Source organism: Sorex fumeus, unplaced genomic scaffold (assembly GCF_029834395.1).
Source record: "Sorex fumeus unplaced genomic scaffold, SorFum_2.1 ptg000043l, whole genome shotgun sequence".
In the NCBI taxonomy this organism is placed as follows: domain Eukaryota; kingdom Metazoa; phylum Chordata; class Mammalia; order Eulipotyphla; family Soricidae; genus Sorex; species Sorex fumeus.
Genome location: NW_026606100.1, coordinates 26719221 through 26740153, shown reverse-complemented (window position 1 = coordinate 26740153; position 20933 = coordinate 26719221). Strand labels below are relative to the sequence as shown.

The 20933-nt window shown below is 56.8% G+C and overlaps 1 protein-coding gene across 1 annotated transcript in view; it reads left to right on the top strand.

Annotated features, from left to right (window-relative positions):
• SLIT1 (slit guidance ligand 1) overlaps positions 1-20933 on the top strand; it is a 159793-nt gene that overhangs the window by 84343 nt on the left and 54517 nt on the right. Inside the window, exon 5 of the mRNA XM_056120767.1 lies at positions 19505-19576. Within this exon, the coding sequence (XP_055976742.1) occupies positions 19505-19576 (72 nt within the window). The remainder of the gene's footprint in view (positions 1-19504; positions 19577-20933) is intronic.

Below are 20933 nucleotides of genomic sequence, written 5' to 3'. Positions count from 1 at the left end.
GATTTAGCTGGGACTTCTACGAATGGATTTTTCAGAACGAGTCGGATGCATTCTCGTGAACTCCAATGTCACTGAGCAGGCCCTGGACCGCCATGGTCCCCCTCATACCACGTACACACACACACGTGTACACACACACACACACACCGCCCCAGACAGTAGAGATTAGGGTGTCCCCTCTCCCCAAGGCCACTGTGGTTGTGGGTATGGCTGTGTGGGAGGAGGGGACAGAGGGTGGAGGAGGGGTGCTGGCAGGGAGCCTGACCATGGGCACCTGCCCATGCTTTGTGGCCTTGTGTTGTTCCTTCCCATCAATCCTCCCCCTACACACACACACACACACACACACACACACACACACACACACGGCAACTCCACCAGGGCGGGGATGATAAATCCCCACTTATTTATTAAGTGTATGTCTAGTTTGGGAGCCACACCCAGCTGTGCTCAGGGACAACTCCCTGCTTGGTGCTGGGGGAAGCAGGGGAGACATACTCTGCCAGCGGTCAAACCCCAGCCCCCAGAGTGAGTGTCCCGGGGCTGGAGCAATAGCACAGCGGGTAGGGCGTTTGCCTTGCATGTGGCCGACCCGGGTTCGATCCCCAGCATCCCATATGGTCCCCCGAGCACCGCCAGGAGTAATTCCTGAGTGCATGAGCCAGGAGTAACCCCTGTGCACCGCCAGGTGTGACCCAAAAAGCAAAAAAAAAAAGGTTCAGAGCGAGTGTCCTACTCAGCCCATTGAGCTACCCACCCCGCCTGATGATCCCGGGACGGCTATTGGGCTCGGCAGGGCGGCGTGGGCTGGCCTCCATGTGTCTGACAGAGAATCAAGCCCCCTCTCCTGCCTGTTGGTGGCTCTCCATACACAACGGAACGGGATTGAATTTTTCTGCCTCCATGAGTCTTTTCACCTCCGCACGTTTCTAAATCACAGCTCGTGTCCTGATGCCGGGGAGAGAAAATGTGGTCCTGAACAAGCAACCCCTGGCCGCCCCGTGCTGGGTGGGTGGGTTCCGCCTCCTCCATCTCCTGGTCAAGCTGGGCTGGGCGGGCCGGGTGGCGGGCAGGTGGCGGGGTGTCTCTGCCAGGGGCAGGAGCGGAGAGACTGACATTTCATTCTCGGGCTCCGTGAAGCCTTTTGAGCTTGGCTGCTGGAGGCTCGAGCGATAATGGCAAGGGAGTGTAAATGCCAGCGGGGTCCCCACTTCAATCAGAGCTGTTAAAAATAAGGCTGGCAAGCCCTGCGCTCCCAAGGTGAGCTCCAGAGTGGCAGGGAGGAACCTGCCTGTTGGGGAGGAGGGAGTTGGGGAGGAGGAGTTGGGGAGGAGGTTCCTGTTGGGGGGGAGGGAGGCGTGGGGAGGAGGGGCGGGGGGGGGGGGGGAGGGAAGGGCAGGAGGCTTGGGAAGCGAGTTCCTAGCCGGGGGTGTGGGGCAAGGGGACTAGGAGCAGTGAGGGTTATGCAGGAAGCACTTGTTTTCTTTTCTCAGCTGTTCCGTGATTTAAAAAAAAAAGTGACATCTCAAATTTTGTTTGGAAAGGGAAGGCAGAAGGCAGCTGGCTGGGTCCCCAGCCCTGGCTGCAGCTGGCTGTTTTGTCTGCTGAGTTGAAATTCTAACGGGCTGTACTTGGTGGAGGCAGGAATTGGGCCAGCTGTCAGCTCAAGAGGGCAGGGGATTCTTTTTTCTTCTTGACCACTGTGAGGCAGGGTCCTGGGTTCCAGGACAGTACCTGGTGGCCCAAGTGCTGGTTCACGTCAACTGGGCTGACGAGGCGTGCATCAGAACCCACCAGCTCCTGCTTTCTCCATGGGAACTTCACCAGCAGGGCAGATGCTTGACCCGAGCCTCCCCTCATCTGGGTCTGGCTCGTTTCTCCTCTGAGTTGGCATCTGGAGGTGGGAGATGACATAAGGGGTGACAGAGGTAGGGAGCTCCACGCGGAAGAACCAGGTGTGAGAAACAGAGACTGGTCTCTGACCCCAGGGCACCAAGTCCCAGGGAGGCCCTCAGCAGGAACTTGGCAGGAAGGGAGGGTGCGCTCTGTTAGGTGGTGTTTTGGGTCGCTGAGGCAGGAATAGGGAATTAAAGTTGGAATTATTCATTTATTGAGATATGCCCATTTGCGTTATGTGTGTGTGTGTGTTTGTGTGTGTGTGATGCATTGAATCAGTTTCTCTACATGCAAGACATATGGTCTACCATGGGGTCACACTCCAGCCCTGTGTTATTTCTTATAATTAATTACATACATGATAAGGCAATAAAGTGATGCAGAGTAATGGTATTCCTGCCGCATCCCTTTTGTCACAGTCTGACAGCCTACAGAGTCTTACCTTGGGACTCTTGAGGGTCATTGGTGGCTGTCGCACAGATTCTATCTCATCTTTTTTTTTTCTTTTTTGGTCACACCCTGCAATGCACAGGGCTTACTCTTGGCTCTGCACTCAGGAATTACTCCTGGCGTGCTCAGGGAACCATATGGGATGCTGGGATTCGAACCCAGGTTAGCTGCGTGCAAGGTAAATGCCCTACCTGCTGTGCTATCACTCCGGCCCTGGCTCTGTCTGTTTTAGTCACCCCTGCCAATGTCCTCTCCCTCCCGAGGGTCACAGGAGGCTGCTGTGCAGCCTTGGCCATGCCCTCGTGTGGGGTGGAACTCTCTCCTGCTGTCTTGACCCCCTGGCCTCACTCTGGCCAGGACTCCTACAGGCGTCCACGGGTCTGGGAGCCATGTGGTCCTTGTCCTGTGGTGTAACCCTCGGCTCATCCCCAGGTGTCGCTGGGCACAGCCAGAGGCACTGTTCACTGGCAGATGGAGATCCGTGCATTTATTGAGATCATTTAGTCCTTTCAGGTGCAAATTGTGTGTTCATTTTGGTAATTGGCAAGTAAATGGAGGGTGAAAGGGATGCAGTCTCCTGGTCCCCTTGAGGGTCCCCTGTGGCTCTGCCAGCCCTGAACTTGCTGCTTTGGTTCTCTCTGCCGAAATGCTGCTTGTGAGGTGCGTGCGTATGTGCGTGTGTGTACGTGCATGCGTACGTGTGTGTGCGTGTGTGTGCACGTGTGTGCGCGTGTGTTTGCGTGTGCATGTGTGTGTGTGTGCGCGCGTGTGTGTGTGTGTGTGTGTGTGTCGCGTGGGAGCTGCTTTGGTCTTTCTGCTGGACAGGACTGAGGGATCTTCGGGCGCTGTGAGCAGTTGCCCTTCTGCAGTCCCCGCTCTGGGGCGTTCTTCTTGCAGTGCTTTTAGTTGCCTTCTGAACTTCTCATCCCCGCAGCTATGAGCTCCAGCACTCATGGTCCCTCCAGCCTCACTCTCCTTCCCCCACCCCCACCCCAAGAGCCTGAGATGTAAACTTTGCTCCTTGGTGGGGCTTCAGCCTCTCCTACCCGCCACTGGCAACATCCAACCCCCCACCCTTTGTAGCCAGTCCTCTCTGAAACGTGCCCATCTGCTCAGCACCCCCAGACTCAGCTCTTGCCCCCCGCTCCTCCTGCTCATACCCTGCGGGGCCCTCCTGACCTGGTCCTGCCCGGGGGCCCCAGCCCCACGTGCTCTGCTCCTCACTGGCCGCCCTGTTGTCCCCTGACCCCCAAGCCCACTCCCACCCTTGGTCTTCTGCATCCCTCCCGTGTCTGGAATGCCCACGTTTCCCCTCCTCTGTGTCCCCCCACCCCGGCTCTCTTGGGCCCAGGCACCTCGTCCTGCCCTGCTCTTGGGAGGCGCCTGTTCTAGCGTTGTCCCTCCTGGAAATGGAGTGTGGTGGTGTTGGGGTGTGGCAGTGACTGTGCCATGCGTGTGGAAGCTGGAAAGCGTGATCCACACTGTCACCCACGCACCCGCCCAGGGGCAGAGCAGTCACTTCATGGGCACACACGCTGTGCTATCCGGTGAGCGCCCACGGGGTTGGTGCGTCTCTGGACACGGCAATTATTCATTAGTGCCTTTGTGCAGAGGCAGGTGGGAAGCAGAGGGGAGGGAAGAGAACTCCCAGAGCCCTGCAGTTGGGAGGTAGGGTTGGGGCCCAGACCCACACCCTCCTGCACATGGACACCCGTGTGTGTGTGTGTGTGTGTGTGTGTGTGTGTGTGTGTGTGTGTGCAAGTGAGAGCAAAATCAGGTCCAGAGCCACGTGCTCATCACACTCCCAACACCACCCCCAGCCTGTGGCCATCTGAGCTCCATGCTCCGACTGAGCTGTCCTCCTCAACGTCCCCTGCCGGGCCCGGGTCAGCGGGAAGCAGCGGCCACTCTTCCCACCTCTGCCTGGGAATTAGCCACACAGGACGTGTTCCCACCAGCAGGTCACATGCAGGTTTCACACTCATCAGAGCTGACACCTCCAGCCATGGGCAAATTACCCCCTGGCTGCACAGCCGGCCGAGACAGGGCGGGAAGGCAGAGCCCAGCGCCTGCCGTGTAGAGGCAGGGCCCCCCCCTCCCCCCCCCCCCCCCCCCCGGCAGGGCCCGGTGACTCCTTTTCATTTGCACCTTTGCTGGTTGTCGTGTCATTGTGGACTCGCGTCACCTCTCATGGCTGAGAGAAGCCCAGAGCCCCGTTTCCTGCATCTGATCGGGGCGTCTCGGCCTTCCCCCGCATCGTCTGTCAGCTACTCTCCTTTGGCTTCCTTCTCCCACCCAACCTTTTGCTCCCCTTTCTTGACGATTTTTTTAGTCACTCCTGGTTGTGCTCAGGGGACCGTATGTGGTGCCAGAGATCAAACCCGGGTCAGCTGCATGCAAGGCAAGCAAGCACTTCCCTACATTCTCTCTCTTCAGCCCCGTCCTCTCTCGACCCCCAGCTGAACCTGGTTCCGGCCATCCCACCCGCCTGATGGCTTCGCCTTGTAACCTGGCTGCTGGCCGTGTGTCCCTTCCCCACTTCCCGCCTGTTGGTGCTGAGTCAGGACATTGGGACGAGCCTCTGGACGCTGCCCTGCAAGCAGGAAGGAAAGCAGAACTGAGGCCCCACTTCTCACGAAGTGGGCAAGCTAGAAACTTGTGAGTCTGATGGACCTGGAGAAGTACAGCATGCTCTCATATGCCCGCCTGGTCATACATTATCTTGGCAGTATGAGGCAGCAGATTTCCCTCTCTCTTACGCATCCTAATCTGGATTGACCTTCAAGTGTCAGTAGGAGCTTTCTCTTTGCCCTGTATGTAACCAACCACATGAATGTGAATGTGGGGGATGTAATCTGGAGAGTGTACGTGTCCAGCTCCATATCTCCCTCGGACGTTTTTAATCATAACAACATAGCTTTGACAAGACAAGGTATACCCTGATCTTCCTTTGACGAATGCTCATCCTATAACTGTTTGTACTCTCGTTCGTGAGTCTTTCTCTGTGATGAAGTCATTAGGATGTAGCTGATAAAATATAGAATAAAAGGAGGCCTCTGGCAGTCGCTCTTTGCCTCAAGCCAGAACAAGTCTTGGCCCTCCGTGCTCTGTTACATTTCTCTCGCGTGTTCTATGTCCATGCCTCTGACCAAAAGAATGTTCATGTGACACCGTCAGTTATTTTTTTGCAGGTTTTGACTTGGGGCAGGGGTGGGGGGATCCCATAGGGACACTGCATGAGTTGGGGCCAGTGGCCTGGGGATCTGACTTCTGCTTAGGCTGCCAAGACTCATCGGGTAGAGAAAGGTGGTCTGGCCTTCCCTGCCTCGGCCCCTGGATTCTATCCAGGCAATCCATGAAGAGAGGCAATTCTGTGCAAGGATTTTGCCACCAGAGTCACCAGGATGTGTCTGATATGCTGCCCTCAGCCTTGACCCCTGGCCCCTGCTATGGGTTCTTCAGGGGTTCTGTGTTTCTCTCCCTTCCTGTCTCCTGCCATAAAGCCCCCACGAGAGTCCCACATCCCCAGACAGATGTTGAGCACCCAAATAAGCATGCAGCCTCTCCGCCCTGCTGTCCGAGGTGAGCAGGCAAGGTTCCTCGTGCTACAGATTGCTCTTTTCCCACACATCCACTTTGGTGGAACAGAAAAGACCGATTTCAGGGCAAGCGGGATGTTTCCCTAATGTCTCCAATGTGTCCCGCAAGTGGACTATATGTCCCGCCTGCCCAGTGATGAGGGCAGAGCCAGGGGTTCTGCTCTTTTGGAGAATACACTTACCCTGCAAACATTTGGGACATCATTTACGTGCTGTGTTGTGTGGTGTTGTTTCCAGACCACTTTCCCCCACTCTGATTCATATAGATATCCAGAGACCAGGGGCTGGAGCGATAGCACAGTGGGTAGAGCATTTGCCTTGCAGGCGACTGACCCAGGTTCCATTCCCCGTATCCCCTATGGTCCCCTGAGCACCGCCAGGAGTAATTCCTGAGTTCAGAGTGAGGAATAACCCCTGAGCATCCCCGGGTGTGTCCCCAAAAAAGAAAAAAATAGATATCAAGAGACTGGGCATACCAAGAGAGATAGGGCCACAGGAGAAAGGGACTCTGGTGAGGAGAGGCCCAGAGAGGGCCAGAGAGACGGGCCAGAGGGCAGAGAAGGCACCACCCCGCCTCAGCCCAGGGGCACCCCTGCCTGTACTAACTTCTCATTTGGATTTCTGATCACAGGGCACCAAAGATCATACATGGACTCTGTTACGGAGCTTTGGAAGGAGTGACAGTGTCTCAGGTTTCTGTAGGAATGAAGGTGACAAGGAGAAGCCCCTGGAAGTGCCTCCTTCCCCCGAGGCAGGGTGGCCTTCTGTTCCCGTGGGTGCTCTTCAGGGAGATGTGAGAATGTGCTTAGACTGTTTCAGGCAGAGGATCCTGAACATAATTTGACCTTTTCCCAATGACTCAGTGTCAACATTATGAACGCTCATTATCCTCCTCTGCTCGGAGGGTTTCCCTCTCCCTCTGAGCTCATCCGTCACTGTCACTGCTGACAGGCGTTGGCTGCCGGCAGCCTGTGCTCCCACCTGTCCGTCACACCCAAGATTCCAGGGTGCTGAACCAACGTAGAGTCGGGGGATCTTCTGTGGGTCTACAGTCAGAGCTCGGGAAAGTCCTGCATCTCAATCCCATTGTGATAAGTTGGATGAGAGTATTTAAAAAACTGACCTCATGTTTTCAAAGAGCAGTTTTAGAGTTTTCAGGCAAGCTGAGCAGGAAGCCCAGAGAGTCCCTTCATCCTCCACCCCCTCCACACACACCCAACCTCTCCTGCCGCCCACAGCCATGCCAAAGTGGTAGGAGTCTTTCTCTCAGGAGGCTTCTTTTTAAGGGCAAAATAAGATGATGCTTGCAAGAATCCCTATCAACATTCTAGGCACATCATTAAAATGCAATGTAGCCATCATTATCCTCATCAATGGCAATAATTGCGTGTTATGCAAAAACGACTATCATTGTAGTCCTAAGCAGGAGAGCGCTTTTGTGAGAGGTACTGGGGTGGGTGGCAGGGGGCGGCCTATGTACCAAGAAGTCTGTGCTGGTAAGTTCTCGTCATTGCTCTGTACTTGCCCTTTGTGTTAGGCGGTGGGGAAGTGTGGGTCCCAGAGAGAGGGCAGCACCAAGCTTCCTGTCTGTTTAAAAGTGGGTTTTATTTTAAATTTTTTAAATTTAAATTAAAACTTTTTTCTTTTGTGGGGAGCGGTAGCACAGTGGTAGGGCATTTGCCTTACAAGCAGCCAACATGGCCGACCCGAGTTCGATTCCTCTGCCCCTTTTGGAGAGGCTGGCAAGCTACCAAGAGTATCTCGCCCTCAGGGCAGAGCCTGGCAAGCTACCCGTGACGTACTCGATATGCCAAACACAGTAACAAGTCTCATGATGGAGACGTTACTGGGCCCGCTCGAGCAAATCGATGAACAATGGGAGGACCGTGACCGTGACCGTGGTTTTGGAGCCATGCCCTGTGATGCTCAGGGCTTACTCCTGACTCAGTGCTCAGGGAGCACTCCTGGTGGTGCTCAGGAACCAGGGTGGTGGTCTCGGGTCTTGAACCTGACTCAGCTGCTTGCAAGGCAAGGGCCTCAGCCCCTGTGCTCTCTCCCCAGCCCTCGTTTAGCAGTAGCTGAGATGTGAGCTGTGCTCAGAGCGTGCCTCACCCAAGGACTCGGGGTGAATTCCTGCTCATCATCATGCTCTCCCCCACCCCTGCCTGCATGTCATGACATCCCCTGGATTGTGAGAACAAGGTGGTTCCATGTGACGGGGTGTGTGGGCTATGGGGGTAAGACTGATGGAACCTGGGAGCGGAGGGGGCACTGCAGGGCGAGGGCGAGTGGCCAGGAGAGTTCAGGACCACGGACAGCTCCCTGGCTGCTGTGGGTGCTTCTGGGGTGCCCAGGAGAGACTTTCCCTTCCTCTATAGAATGGAAACAGGAGCTGTCCTCATCCCCACCCAGGGCAGCCCCGCGTGTGCTCGTGGATGGCACGCTCGAGACTGCACATCAGTGAGGAAGGCTGCCCTCTCGGCGCTCAGCTTTCTTCCCAGAAACTCCAGAGGCCGAGCCTTGGGCAGAGCCCATGGGGCTCCATGGAGACAGGGCCAGGGCCTTAGATCAGAGAACTGGGCCTCGTCCCCCCCACCTCCGGGTGAGCCGGGAAGGGAGTACGGGGCTGTGGCCAGGCTGGAGTGCTCCCGAGAAGGAGGCTCCTGCCCTGAGCCCAGCCAGATGCCGGTTCCAGCACTGCCTGCCTCAGGTTCCCGTCTCCGCGGAGTGAGTCCCCAGCTCCGTGATCCTCTCCCGGTTCCCTTGTCTTTTCCCCCAAACCACATAGGATCACCCTCACGTCACTCCCAGGTCTGCCCCTCACTCCAAGGACTCGGCCCCTCAGAGTCTAGAAGAGCTTAAGGGAGAGAGCGTGAGACGGGGAAAGGGTGCTCGCACCCTCAGACACGTGCAGCCTCCACCCCCACCCCCCAATAGGGACTCAGCCCGCCCTGGCGTTAGATGGTGTGGGTCTGGCCAGGATGCCAACGCCTCCCCCTGAGCTCGGGGCTGGGCCGTGCTGCGAACGCACAGCTCATCACACCCCCACCCCCACCCCCGAGGCGCAGGCGATGGCGGGAGCGGCCCCACTTACCAACTGTCATTTTGCTAAGAGCCAATTTGCTAAAAGTCAATTCACTGAATGGCCAATTTGTCAAGCGCCCGCCTCGTAGATTGGTTCCTTCCTGTGCCCGTGCGCTTTGCCTTCCTGATGGCTCTTTAAGCGCGGTTCCATTTGTCCCTGCCCCTGCTCCTGGCACTTGAATGACAGTGAAGCGACACCCCCCTCCTCTCTTCCTGTGGCTTCAGGAGGTGTGTGGGGGGGGGACGGGGTGGGCAAGGCCATAAGGGAAGCCAGATGGGCAGCCGCTCAACTGAAATGGGCTGGCTGGACGAAGCCACGCTGTGTGGTGACAGCTTGTCCTTCTGGAGCCCGGGTTGACCTGGGACCTGGCTTCTGGAGAAGGAACTCCTGGGACGAACTTGCCTCCCTGGGTCTCCCGGGGGTGCTCTTCAGGGCCTGGGGCCGGGGTCAGGCCGGGTTGTGCCCTCTCGTGTTTGCGTCATTTCGGGGTCCCGTGCTATGGTGCAGGGGCTCCATCCATGCTCTGTCCCAGCCGGGAGCAGCTCATCTTGCCTGGTGCCCCCCTACCCCCAGGTCTGCCTGTATTCGTTTATTTCTTTAGCTTACTTTAGAATATAGCCCCTGAACCCACCTGATTCCCTCCCAAAGCAAAGCCAGAAAGGGATTCAGACCTCCCCAAAGGCCATTCCTTGTGGCCCTCATTCCTGTCCTGGAGTTTTCCCCCCGCCCCGCCCCAACAGCTCCTCAGCGCCCCACTCCAGCCCACCCCACTTAGTGTGGAGCTTACCACGTCCTGGAGTGAGACAGGCCCCACTCCACGGGGGGACGACGAGCTCCAACCCTTACAGCCTTGTCAGAGAGGGTGTGTCGCTCCCTGCAGCCTATAGGGAGTGCCCCCATGCAGTCTCTGTGTTGGAGGTCTCAGGGATGTGCCTTTTTTAAAAAAAATTTTTTTTTATTGAATCATCGTGAGATAGTTACAAGCTTTCATGTTTGGGTTACAACCACACAGTGATCAAATACCCATCCCTCCACCAGTGCACATTCCCCACCACCAATCTCCCCGGTATATCCCCCTTTCCCACCCTCCCCCTGCCTCCATGGCAGACATGATTCCCCATAATCTCTCTCTACTTTTGGACACTATGGTTTGCAATACAGACCCTGAGAGGTTATCATGTTTGGTCCTTTATCTACTTTCTGCACACATCTCCCAACCCGACCGATTCTTCCAGCCATCTTTTTCTTAGTGATCCCTTCTCTATTCCAGCTGCCTTCTCCCCTTTTCTCATGAGGCAGGCTTCCAGCTATGGAGCAATCTGTCCGTCCCGTGTATCTACTATCCTTAGGTGTCAGAGAGCCTTGCATTCTGGCCTCTGGGTGGACGGGAGTCAGACCCCAGCCCCTGATGCTCTGGGTGCATCCTGCTTCACCCACTTCCTCTGTGCAGTTTCCCCTGCACCGGGGAGCTCCCCATGACTCAGAAGAGTGAGCCCTGGTTCTCTGGTATTTGTCACCTCTCTGGTATTTCTTGTTCGTCCCTGGTGGTGGCAGCTGCCATGTGTCTGTGCTGCGCTGCTCTTTAGACCCCCATGGAGGGAGCTGGGGAGGCAGCTCAACCACCCCAGATCATGCTTTGCACAAGGGGACCCCGGCGGCATCCCCCGCACCATGGGGAGGGGGGCAACGACCCCCCACCCCTACCACCCACATCATAAAAAGCCAGAAGCATAGTGCGTGAGACTGGTACTTCTCAGCGTGCTGTGTGCAAAGAGAGAGAGAGAGAGAGAGAGAGAGAGAGAGAGAGAGAGAGAGAGAGAGAGGAGAGCACTGAGGGGTCAGGGTGGTAGTACAGCGGGTAGGGCATGTGCCTTACATATGGCTGACCCGGGTTCAATCCCCAGCATCCCATCTGGTCCCCTGAGAATTTTCTGAAGAGCAGAGCCAGTGAACATTGCCAGATGTGGCCCCAAAAAGAAAGAAAGGAGAAAAAAGGCTTGCTGAATTCTCACAAGATGACCACACCCCTGCCCCCTGCACTAGATTAGGGAGGGAAACGGCCCAGAAGTGGGGGCCCCTTTACCTCCTCCTGGCATGGATCACCCCCCACCCCATGCAGGCTCTCCCCAGCCCAACTTTGAAAGCACCGACTAGAGTTCATGGCACATGTGACCCCGACTCCCCATGGCAGCTCAGCCTGTGGGAATAGCTACAACCCCCTCCCCCGCCCCCAACACACACCTGTGGTCCACAGGTGGCCAGACTCAGAGAAACCCTCACCTGGCCAGCCCCGCTCCAGGGACAGGGCAGGCCGGGGCAAGCCTGGGCTGTGTGCCTCTGAGCCCCTGCTCTTTCCTCTACGTCTGCACCCCTGTTCCTGCAGACTGGAGCTTACTGGAGCTCGGGGGTCTAACACTGCTAGGAGTCTGGGACAGGACCCCACTTCCCTCTGCACCCTCACTCAGGACTCAGCAGAGCACGGAGGCCACATGGGTGCTGAGCAGAGAGGGGAGGTGCTCAAATCCGGGGGTCTGCGTCCCCTGTATTTCTCTCCCACCCCTCTACTGTCCCACCCTGGTGACCTGTCCCAGAGGGCACCAGGCTGCTCTGTCCCGGCTGGTGCTGCTGGTCCTTTGTGTTGCCCACTGCCTCTCCGTTAGTTCTGGGCCCAGCACTCCCTCCTGGCAGGGCTCTGCCTGGATGCGGGCAGGCGCCCACCTCTTGCCTGATATCTCTATCGTGGGGATTGATCTTGGGGAATATCAGCAGCTGCATAACAAACAGCCCGGCTGGAGGAAACGGTGCCCTGGGCGCCGGGGCGCCGTCAGCCAGGGCTGCTGAATGTCTTTCCCTAATGAGGTTTCTGCAACATTAACCCGCAGGGCAGGAGCGGGAGGGACCTCAGGGCCTGACGTGCACCGGAGGCTGCGACCGGCCCCCTTTGCAGAGTTCAGACCTTACCACGCCTAGTGCCGCCCCCCCAAACCACCCACAGGGCCGGAGAGAGGGTAGAGTTTGAGGGCCCTGCCTGTGTTCAGCCCTCCCCCGCACCCTCCTCACCCCCAGACCCCAGCGCCTGGTTCCCAGAGCATCCTTGACTTCTACACCGCGTAGGAGTTCCCAGACTCCAAAAGAAACACCACAGGGGTTCAGACAGCAGGTATTTCCGGGGGAAAAGATCAAATGTTCCCCGTGTTTAAATATCTCAGTGGGGCTAGAGAGGTGACGTGTGGGCTAATAAGGCACTTGCCAACCTGTGCTGGCCCAGGCTCAGTCCCTGGCCCTGCCTGTGGTCCCTTGAGAACCTTCAGGAATGATCCCTGAACACAGAGCCAGGAGTAAGCCCTGGGCACAGCTAAGTGTACCCCCACCAAAGGGTAGCATTGCGTTGTAGCACTGTCCTCCCGTTGTTCATCGAGCGGGCACCAGTAACGTCTCCATTGTGAGACTTGTTGTTACTGTGTCTGGCATATTGAATACGTCACGGGGAGCTTGCCAGGCTCTGCTGTGTGGGTGGGATGCTCGCGGTAGCTTTCCGGGCTCTCTGAGAGGGATGGAGGAATAGAACCCAGGTCGGCCGCATGCAAGGCAAACGCTCTACCTGTAATGAAGTAAAAACCTCCAGCCCTCACCTGGGGAGGATCTCGAGCCTTATTATTCCTGGAACGTCTTTAGGAGGGAGGGGTGGGGAGGGAGCAGAACCGAGCTGGACAGTTTGAAGCCTGTCCCTGTCTTCTGGATACTTCCACGCACTGAGTTTCACTCAGTCCTCTCCTGTGACAAGCAAGGAAACAGAGGCAGCAGGCAGAGGGGGCCTGCTGGGGTGGGCAGGGCCTGAGTGGCCTTGTGGAGGCCGGTCCGCAGCACACCTGCTCCTGCCCTCATGATCGATAGCCTGGACTTGCCAGCTCTCACCCGCCACACCCTACAGAGCCCCATGGGCGTGAAGGAAGTCTGAGCCAGCGTCCCTCCAAACGACACCTGTTAATCGTCCCCTCCTCCTGGCTCTGCCCACTTCACAGAGTTGGAGACTGAGCTCCAGAGACGAGGAAACTTGCTTGAGGCTCCTTGGCGGCCTGGAGCCCGATGGGAAGTGGGCGGGTGCAGCCCAGACCTCGGGGCAGTCTGATGCTGGCAGAACAGCCCTGCACCAGGCAGTGGGCAGCTGAGCAGGAGGCGGCGGGAGGCAGGGCTGGATCCAGCCTTGGCCGGCGCCCAGCAGCCCAGCTGGGCCCCCGCTGAGCCCCAGAGTGGCCCGCCTCCCTGCAGGAGCGACCAGGTTAGAGCCTGAAGGGGATTAGCGGCGAGAACACGGGGTCCTGACTCCAGCTTCCCAGCCCCTGCTGCGCTGGCAAGCAGAGGCCAAGGGGGGCTGAGCGGGTGGTCCCGGAGGAAGGGGGCCGGAGAGCCAAGAGGGGAGCTCCGGATGTGCCCACATCACGGCGTGACACTGGCTGTCCCTTTTCTTCAGGGAGCTGAGTCCCCTGGACGTTCTCAGACCCAGCGCAGGCTGCGGCCCGGGAGGTGTCGTCCAGCTGAAGCTCTTCGCCTGCGCTGACCTCCAAGTCCCCAAGAGTGGGCTCTAGGGGACTCCGGCCCCTCACTTCTGCATTGGGTCCCAGGACAGTCGTTCCCCTGCCTGAGACTCGGGACCTCCCTCCCCAGGCTGCTGGTGTCGCGTTGGGACCAGCAGAACATTCTGGAAGGCTGGGCAGACTGAGTAGGGCTGATGCGAACGCATGGCGGCGTGTGACTCTCCGTGCTCCCCTCCCCTGCGAGCTCTTGGGCAGAGCAGGTACAATGTCACCTGGGCTCAGGTGAAGGGACATGGACCTAGAGATGGCAGTGGCGATGGGGGGATGGGGGTGTTGATGACGGGGGATGGGGGTGTTGATGACGGTGGTGATAGCATTGATGGTGGGAATGAAGAGGATGATGATGGTGGGGACGATGGTGCTGGTGTCGTGATGAGGATGGTGATGACCGCAGTCAGCTTGTTCAGTTGCAAGTCCTCCCTCCCTCCCACTCAGCTACACCGTCTGTCCTGCCCACAGTTTTTTTTTTCCTGCTGAACAGAAATTGGACCGAGAGAATCACCTGAGGGTCCATTTCAGTTCTGTTCAGCACAGGGCTGGATATCCGCAGGGGGAGCAAAAGAGAGACCACGTCTGTGTTCAGGAGATTGGGGTCTGGCAGGGGAAGTGGGTGTCAAACAAAAATGTGTGTGCTTGACACCCTAGTACTTCATGCCAGACCCACCGAATACTTCATGCCAGACCTGGATGAATGCCGAGGAGGGAAGGGACGGGCTGGTGGTCCCAGGAGCCAGGCGCAGAGTCGGGGATGGCTCGTTGGGATGTGAAGGGAAATAGGCACCTCCTAGTGCAGAGGAGGAAGGAAGATGCTCGGAAGAAAGCGCCAAGGTCCTGTGACGGGAAGGGAATTCTGGCGCTGGAAGGCAGCACGGGAGGAGTGGGTGAGGCGAGAGCAAGGCACTTCCACATCAGAGCTCATAAGGTCCCTGATGTTATTCCTGCACCCCGTTTTGTAGATCTTCAAACTGAAGCCAGAGCATATAAGTGATTCCCTGAGACCATGCGATCTGAGTGGGGTCGGTAGGGTCATCCAGCTCCAGCACCTTCCATCGTCCACAGTGTCCTCTCCCTGGGTGCCCTGTTCTGCTGTGACATGCCCCAGCCACACACAGAGTCACTTCCAGGCCCATGACAAGATCCCCCGGGGGTGGGGGCGCGGAGAGGAGCAGGGCAGGAGATAAAAGTGCAGGGAAACGTGATGTGGAGAGATGTAGGTGGCAATCCCCCGCCAGGAGGGAGAAATCGTTTTTCTCAAAGAGGTTTGAAAAGACAAGACAGTTGTGGCCAGGTAGGAGGTCATCTGGGGCAAAGATGGGGAAGGACTTGGGGTTTGGGATAAGGCTGAGACCGGCTGCGTCCAGGATGGGTGTCCGGCGCCCCCTGCTGGGAGTACAGGAAACAACAGCCAGAACTTCAGCGGGACAAAGCCGGCAGTATCCCGTCCTATATGTCGTTCCATTGAGGACAGAAGCTTAAATATGCACCGTCTCTTAAGCTTCTCCCCAAGCGCGCGTGACAGGTATTTAATCCCCATTGAAAATAACAGGAAAACAGGCTCTGGTTTGTGACCGCCCGATGGGCAGTAAATGATAGAGTCGGGAACCACACCTTATGGAGTAATTGGCCTCTGCCCACCACCCCCTTTTGGCGGTGGGAGGCTGTTTCCTCCAGACTTCACAGCTTGCCTTTTCCTTCCTTTGTGTGTGTGTGTGTGTGTGTGTGTGTGTGTGTGTGTGTGTGTGGTGTGTATATGTGCGTGTATGTGCGTATTTGTGTGTATGTGTGTGTGCGTATATGTGTGTATGGTGTGTGTGAGAGAGAGAGAAAGAGAAAGAGAGAGAGAGAGAATTCCTATAAGGGAGGCTCGCTACCCGGCAATGCTTAGGGGCGGGGGTGCACTCCTGCCTACGTGGGTGGATGTTCAGCCCGGCCATGCCGTCCAGCTCAGCCCCAGCAGGACCAGGAGTATCAGGTCCACACCCCGTGGTGCCTTGGGGAGAGGCCAGCAGTGCTGGGGAGCAAGTACGGGGCCGTCCGCCTTCCTGGACACGCATACCTGCCCGTAGCTCTCTCCCCAGCCTTCCCATCCGTCCTCTTTGTGTTGTTGTTTTCGCTTTGGGGTTGCTCAGGGCTTACCCCTGGCTCTGTGCTCTGGGATCAGTCTTGCCGGGACTTGGCGTGCCAGGGATCGGGCCCAGGTAGGTCGCATGCCAGGAAAGCGCTCTACCCACTGTACTACCTCTCCAGCCCCTCAAATTCATTTTCTGTACTCCTCCATGTGAGTGTTGGCTGCTGGGGTCTGGCCAGCCCCCGTGGGGTCTCCTGCCTGTGTCTCTCCTGGAAGCTCTGGAGCCCGGGTGAGGTCTGACAGCCGTGGTCAGTGTTGCATCTACCACCAGCCCACTGCTCTGCCTTCAGACCCTCTCCTCCCTGTGGACTCCCACTGCACCTCTCCGGCTCCAGGTGCCCCCCCCCCCCGCCCCCCACGACTCCTCCAGGCTCTCTCCCTGCCTCCCCTCCCCTCCCCCTGCTTCAAACAGTCATTTCCTGCCCCTCCTCCCTCACCCCCTTCCTTCCCCACTGAGCTCCAGAATTGCTTTCCCTGCAGCCTACTTGGAGATGATGCTTTTAGAAGAAATGGACACTTGAAACCCACTTATTATAAAGGATCTGGTGTTATTGATTAGGCCACAGCCTTTTTTTTTTAAAAAAAATAAAGACCCCCCAGGGAGATTCTCCTGGCTTTTTGTAGTGCCAAGGCAGCTATACTCCAGAGAAGCAGGGCCGGTTGGTATTTATTTATTTGGGAGTTTCTTTTTGTTTTGGGAGCCGCATGAAGCAGTGCTCAGAGCTTACTCCTGGCTCTGTGCTCAGGGATCACTCCTGGTGGTGCTGAGGGGATCCTTAGGTGGTGCCAGGAATCAAACTGGACTCATCGCATGCAAGGTGAGAGCCCTGACCCCTGTACTATCGCTTCAACCCCTATGTATATATTTCTGTTTTGTTTGGGAGCCAGCCCCAGTGGTGCTCGGGAGTTACTCCCGGCTCAGTGCTCGGAGCACCGTGTGTGGCTGAGGATTGAACCTTGGTCTCTCTTACGCAGGCAGAGCTTGTGCTCGGACCCTGGTTTCTCTCTCTCTGGCCTGCAGCTGGGCCGGGTATAGGTCCCCACATGCTGGGAAGGCCATGGTCGGGTTCCCCTTCTCACACGGGCTGGCAGGAGGCCTGGAGCTCCGGCTCTGCCCGCGTGGCAGCTGGGAGTTCTTGCGGAACCGGCATTGATTTTTTTTTCTTCACATTCTGCTTTTTGCTCCGGCCTCTGGCCACTCTGTGCATCTGATAATCCACCTGAAAGCCTTTCTGGAAGCAGGTCGGCCTGAATCAATAAAGGCATCGATACTGATGAAAAGCCTTCCCGGCAGGGTTGTGGTGAGGATTAAGGGGAATAATGGATGTGAGGCCCAGAGTTCCCTTCCGGCAGGACCGTGCGCCCCTCCGGCCCCCCGACTCTTGGGTTTTCCAGCCCAGGGCCCCCCTTCCTCTCCCCAGCCGAAGGTCAGCTGCCAGCTGCCCCTCCTCCCGCCTGGAGCCCGCACGCTGTGTGTGAGTGGCTGGCAGGGGGTGGCCTGTGGCGGTGGGGACATGGTGACGGTGGGTCCAGCTCAGCCTGTGACAGGAGGCCCTGAGGCTCTGCCCTCTCTCCAATTCCCTTCCTTCTTTTCCTCTTTTTGACCATCTAGTTGTGTCTGAGCCAATATTTATATGTGCTAATCCAGGTATCCTGGTGACACCAATGTCTGTGTCTATGGAATGGATGCATAAAGCACCTCACCCTTCACCACCACCAAGTGCCCCCGACCCTCTGCCCCCATCCTTCGGTTTCTTCTTCTTGTCCACAGCCCCCTCCCCCCACTGCTCAGTGTTTGAATTTTGTACCGCAGAGTCAAGGGTTTGTCCTTGTTGAATACTCTCTAATTTCCCTGTATAGCACAAGATGAGTGAGATCGCCTGGTATTTTCTATTCTTTTCTTCTTCTTTTTTTAATGTAGGAGTACTGCTATTTATTCAACCATTGATTCATCTGATTGAGCTGGGCATGAACTCCACATTACTTCTTTTAAAAAAATTTTTTTAATTGGATATCTGTGAGATAGACCATTACAAGAGTCACGGTCCTCCCGTTGTTCATCGATTTGCTCGAGCAGGCCCAGTAACGTCTCCATCGTGAGACTTGTTGTTACTGTGTTTGGCATATCGAATATGTCACGGGTAGCTTGCCAGGCTTTGTCGTGTGGGTGAAATACTCTCGGTAGCTTGCTGGGCTCTCCAAGAGGGGCAGAGAAATCGAACTTGGGTCAGCCAGGTTGGCCGCATGCAAGGCAAACGCCCTACATGCTGTGCTATCGCTCCAGTCCAGACCATTACACAGCTGTTCATAATTGGGTTTCAGTCATACAGTCATTGTGCATTATGGTTTCAAATACAGGTGCTAATACATCATGGTGTTTTTTTCAGGGCACTCAGTGTTTTTGTCGGGACGGTAAGGCTGGAGTAGCTTTTCAATTGGGTGGCAGCTTTGGGGTGTGGATGTGACTGCTGAGGCTTCTGGAAGTACAGGGAGATGGGGTGAGGTAGCCCATCCTGACCCCTAGAAAGCCTGGAGATTTCAGTCACAAAACCCACGTATCAAAATTTTCAGCGGATTATATCTTGGTGAGGTCCATCCTGACATGGTAGAGTCGGGCATGGTGGTGGTTTTGGATTGTGGAAGCAAGCGGTTGCCGGGGGCTCTGCTTGGGTGGGCACAGGCCAACCCGCCCCTACCTCCGATTTACCCCCAGTCTGTTCAGCCATGCGCAGGCCCGAGATTAACTGTGGCTTTTGATCTCTTTCAAGATGATTTATGGGTCTCTGAAGCACACTTGGTATTCTCTTTCTCCCTCTGACTTGTTACACTTAACGTCGTCCAGTTCCATCCAAGTCAAAGCCAGCTTTCATCTCCTCTCCCAGCTGCCTGGTATCCCTCTGTGTATGCACACAACTTCTTTATGGCTGCATCTCTTTGGGAATATTTGGTTATTTCCACAGCCTGGCCCTTGTCCGTGGCTGCAGTGACCTCAGGTGTGCATCTGTCTTTCAAATGGAGGTTTGGTGTGTTTGGGGTAAATGCTGGGAAGTAGAATTTCTGGGTCATGAGGATGCCCTATTCTGACTCTTCGGAGAAGTCTCCATCCTGGTTTGCCACCTGCAGTAGCTGAGGACTCCTTCCTCACCCCGTCCATGCCAACTCTGACTGTTTCGAGTGTGGTAGATGCCAACTCCCTGCAGTTCCATGATGCCTCATTGTCCTTCCTTTGTCCGTGTGTATTTTCCACCCTGCCCATTCCCTGGTGCCCTGACAGGGGCACACCAGGGGACCACTCTTGGGTGGTATTGCTAGCATCTGTTCTGGGCAGGCATGGCGCTTGTTTTGTTGTGTGACTGTGCCGTTGTCGGGTGCTCTCCGGGAGCCACTGGTCACACACACACACACACACACACACACACACACACACACACGCGCGCGCGCAAGGCGGGGTGTGCTCCCAGCCCGGTGCCAGCCCCCTCTTAGACACGAGCTCTCCGGAGTGCATGCTCTGTCGTGGGGTCTGTGGAGGGGGTGTGGGCCCAGAACAGCAGAGCAGCAGGGAGTCCGCTAAGAACACGCTACCGTCCTGGGAACCGGACTCGGTACGACGGGTTACACGGCGGGTAACTCAACACGTCCGAGGCACCCCCAGGAATGGACGTGGCGTTGTGCGGCTGCCCGGTACCCTGGAATGGTCTTCGGGGGAATCTTTGCTGAGCGGTGCTTGCCCGCTTGGGCTCTCTCCTTGCAGGGACTTGAGTGAGAACACCATCCAGGCCATCCCCAGGAAAGCTTTTCGTGGAGCTACAGACCTCAAGAACTTGTGAGTATGGGGCTGGGAGGAGGAGGGGGGCAGGACCGTGGGGCGCCCCCAGCCCGGGCACTGGGTCAGGGGAGAGAGGCATCATGCCAGCCTGTCCCTGGGTTGAGGGCTGCGTGAGCCCAGCACATCCTCCGAGGTCATTCGGCCGAACCATGGGTCCAAGGCCGTGAGATCTGGAAGAGGCTTGGGTGATGCTTTCGTCCCTTTGAAAAAATGTGCCATTTGGGGCTGGGGGCCAGCTCAAAGAGCTGGGGTGTGTGCTCTGCATGTAGGAGTCATGGGATTGATCCCCAGCACCTCATTATCCCCTGAGCACTGGCCAGGGAGTGAACCCCAAGAACCATCCCAAAAGGAAACCCTGAGTACCTCTGAGTGTGACTCCCCCCAAACAGAAGCAACAAAATAGAAATAAATGGTGATATTGAGCCATTGCCCGGGGTGGGAGAGCTGGGTTTGAATCCTTTTCCCCGGGTAAAACTTATCTAAGCTGCCGGTTGGCTTCAGTCTCAGTGTGTTGGTCTGTAGAATGGGGTCATCGTGTCACCTGCAGGCGGGCTCTGAGGGGTGGTCATGCTGGTTTGGATTTGGAGGGGGGGCATCCCCAGCTATGCTCAGAGACCATTCCCAACGGATCCCCCCATCTCTTTGATTTTGGGCTCACTCCCCGCTGTGCTCGGGGAGCACACATTGTCGGGGATGGACCCTGGGCCTCCTGCATTCTCTCCGGGCCCCCGCTCCCAGGTGTGGGTCCACCTGCACGCTGATCAGTGTTGCACATGCCTTTGCCCTCACTGGCCTGACCACAGCAAGGGCCACTCTGCGGATGCCCCTGAGTGTGTGGAGGATGTGGGGGGCACGCTCTGTGTTCTGTCCTGAGGAACCCCCACCACACTGACTTTTCCTTCCAAAGCTGTGCCCTGGACTCCCGGGGGTTCCGGCTCACACTCAGCCAACACCCACCCAGCACCCGGGAGCTCAGTGCTGGGCTCCCCCATAGGTAATCGGAATGTTTCAGCTGCCAGCACCCTGCCCCCCAGGTGGTTTCCAAAGCAGCAGGGGGAAAACCTGCTCTCTGGGACACATGCCAGGTGGGGAGGGGAAGACGACCCACCTTTCATTTGCGTTTGTTTTCTCTGATGCTCACTGTGGGGGAGTCGAAGTGAATATTTACCATTTTTTTGTTTTTATTGGTTTTTTTTTTTTGCTTTTTGGGTTACACCCAGAGATGCTCAGGGGTTACTCCTGGCTCTGCACTCAGGAAAGACTCCTAGTGGTGCTCAGGGGACCATATGGGATGCTGGGAATTGAACCTGGGTCAGCCATGTGCAAGGCAAACACCCTACCCGCTGTGCTATGG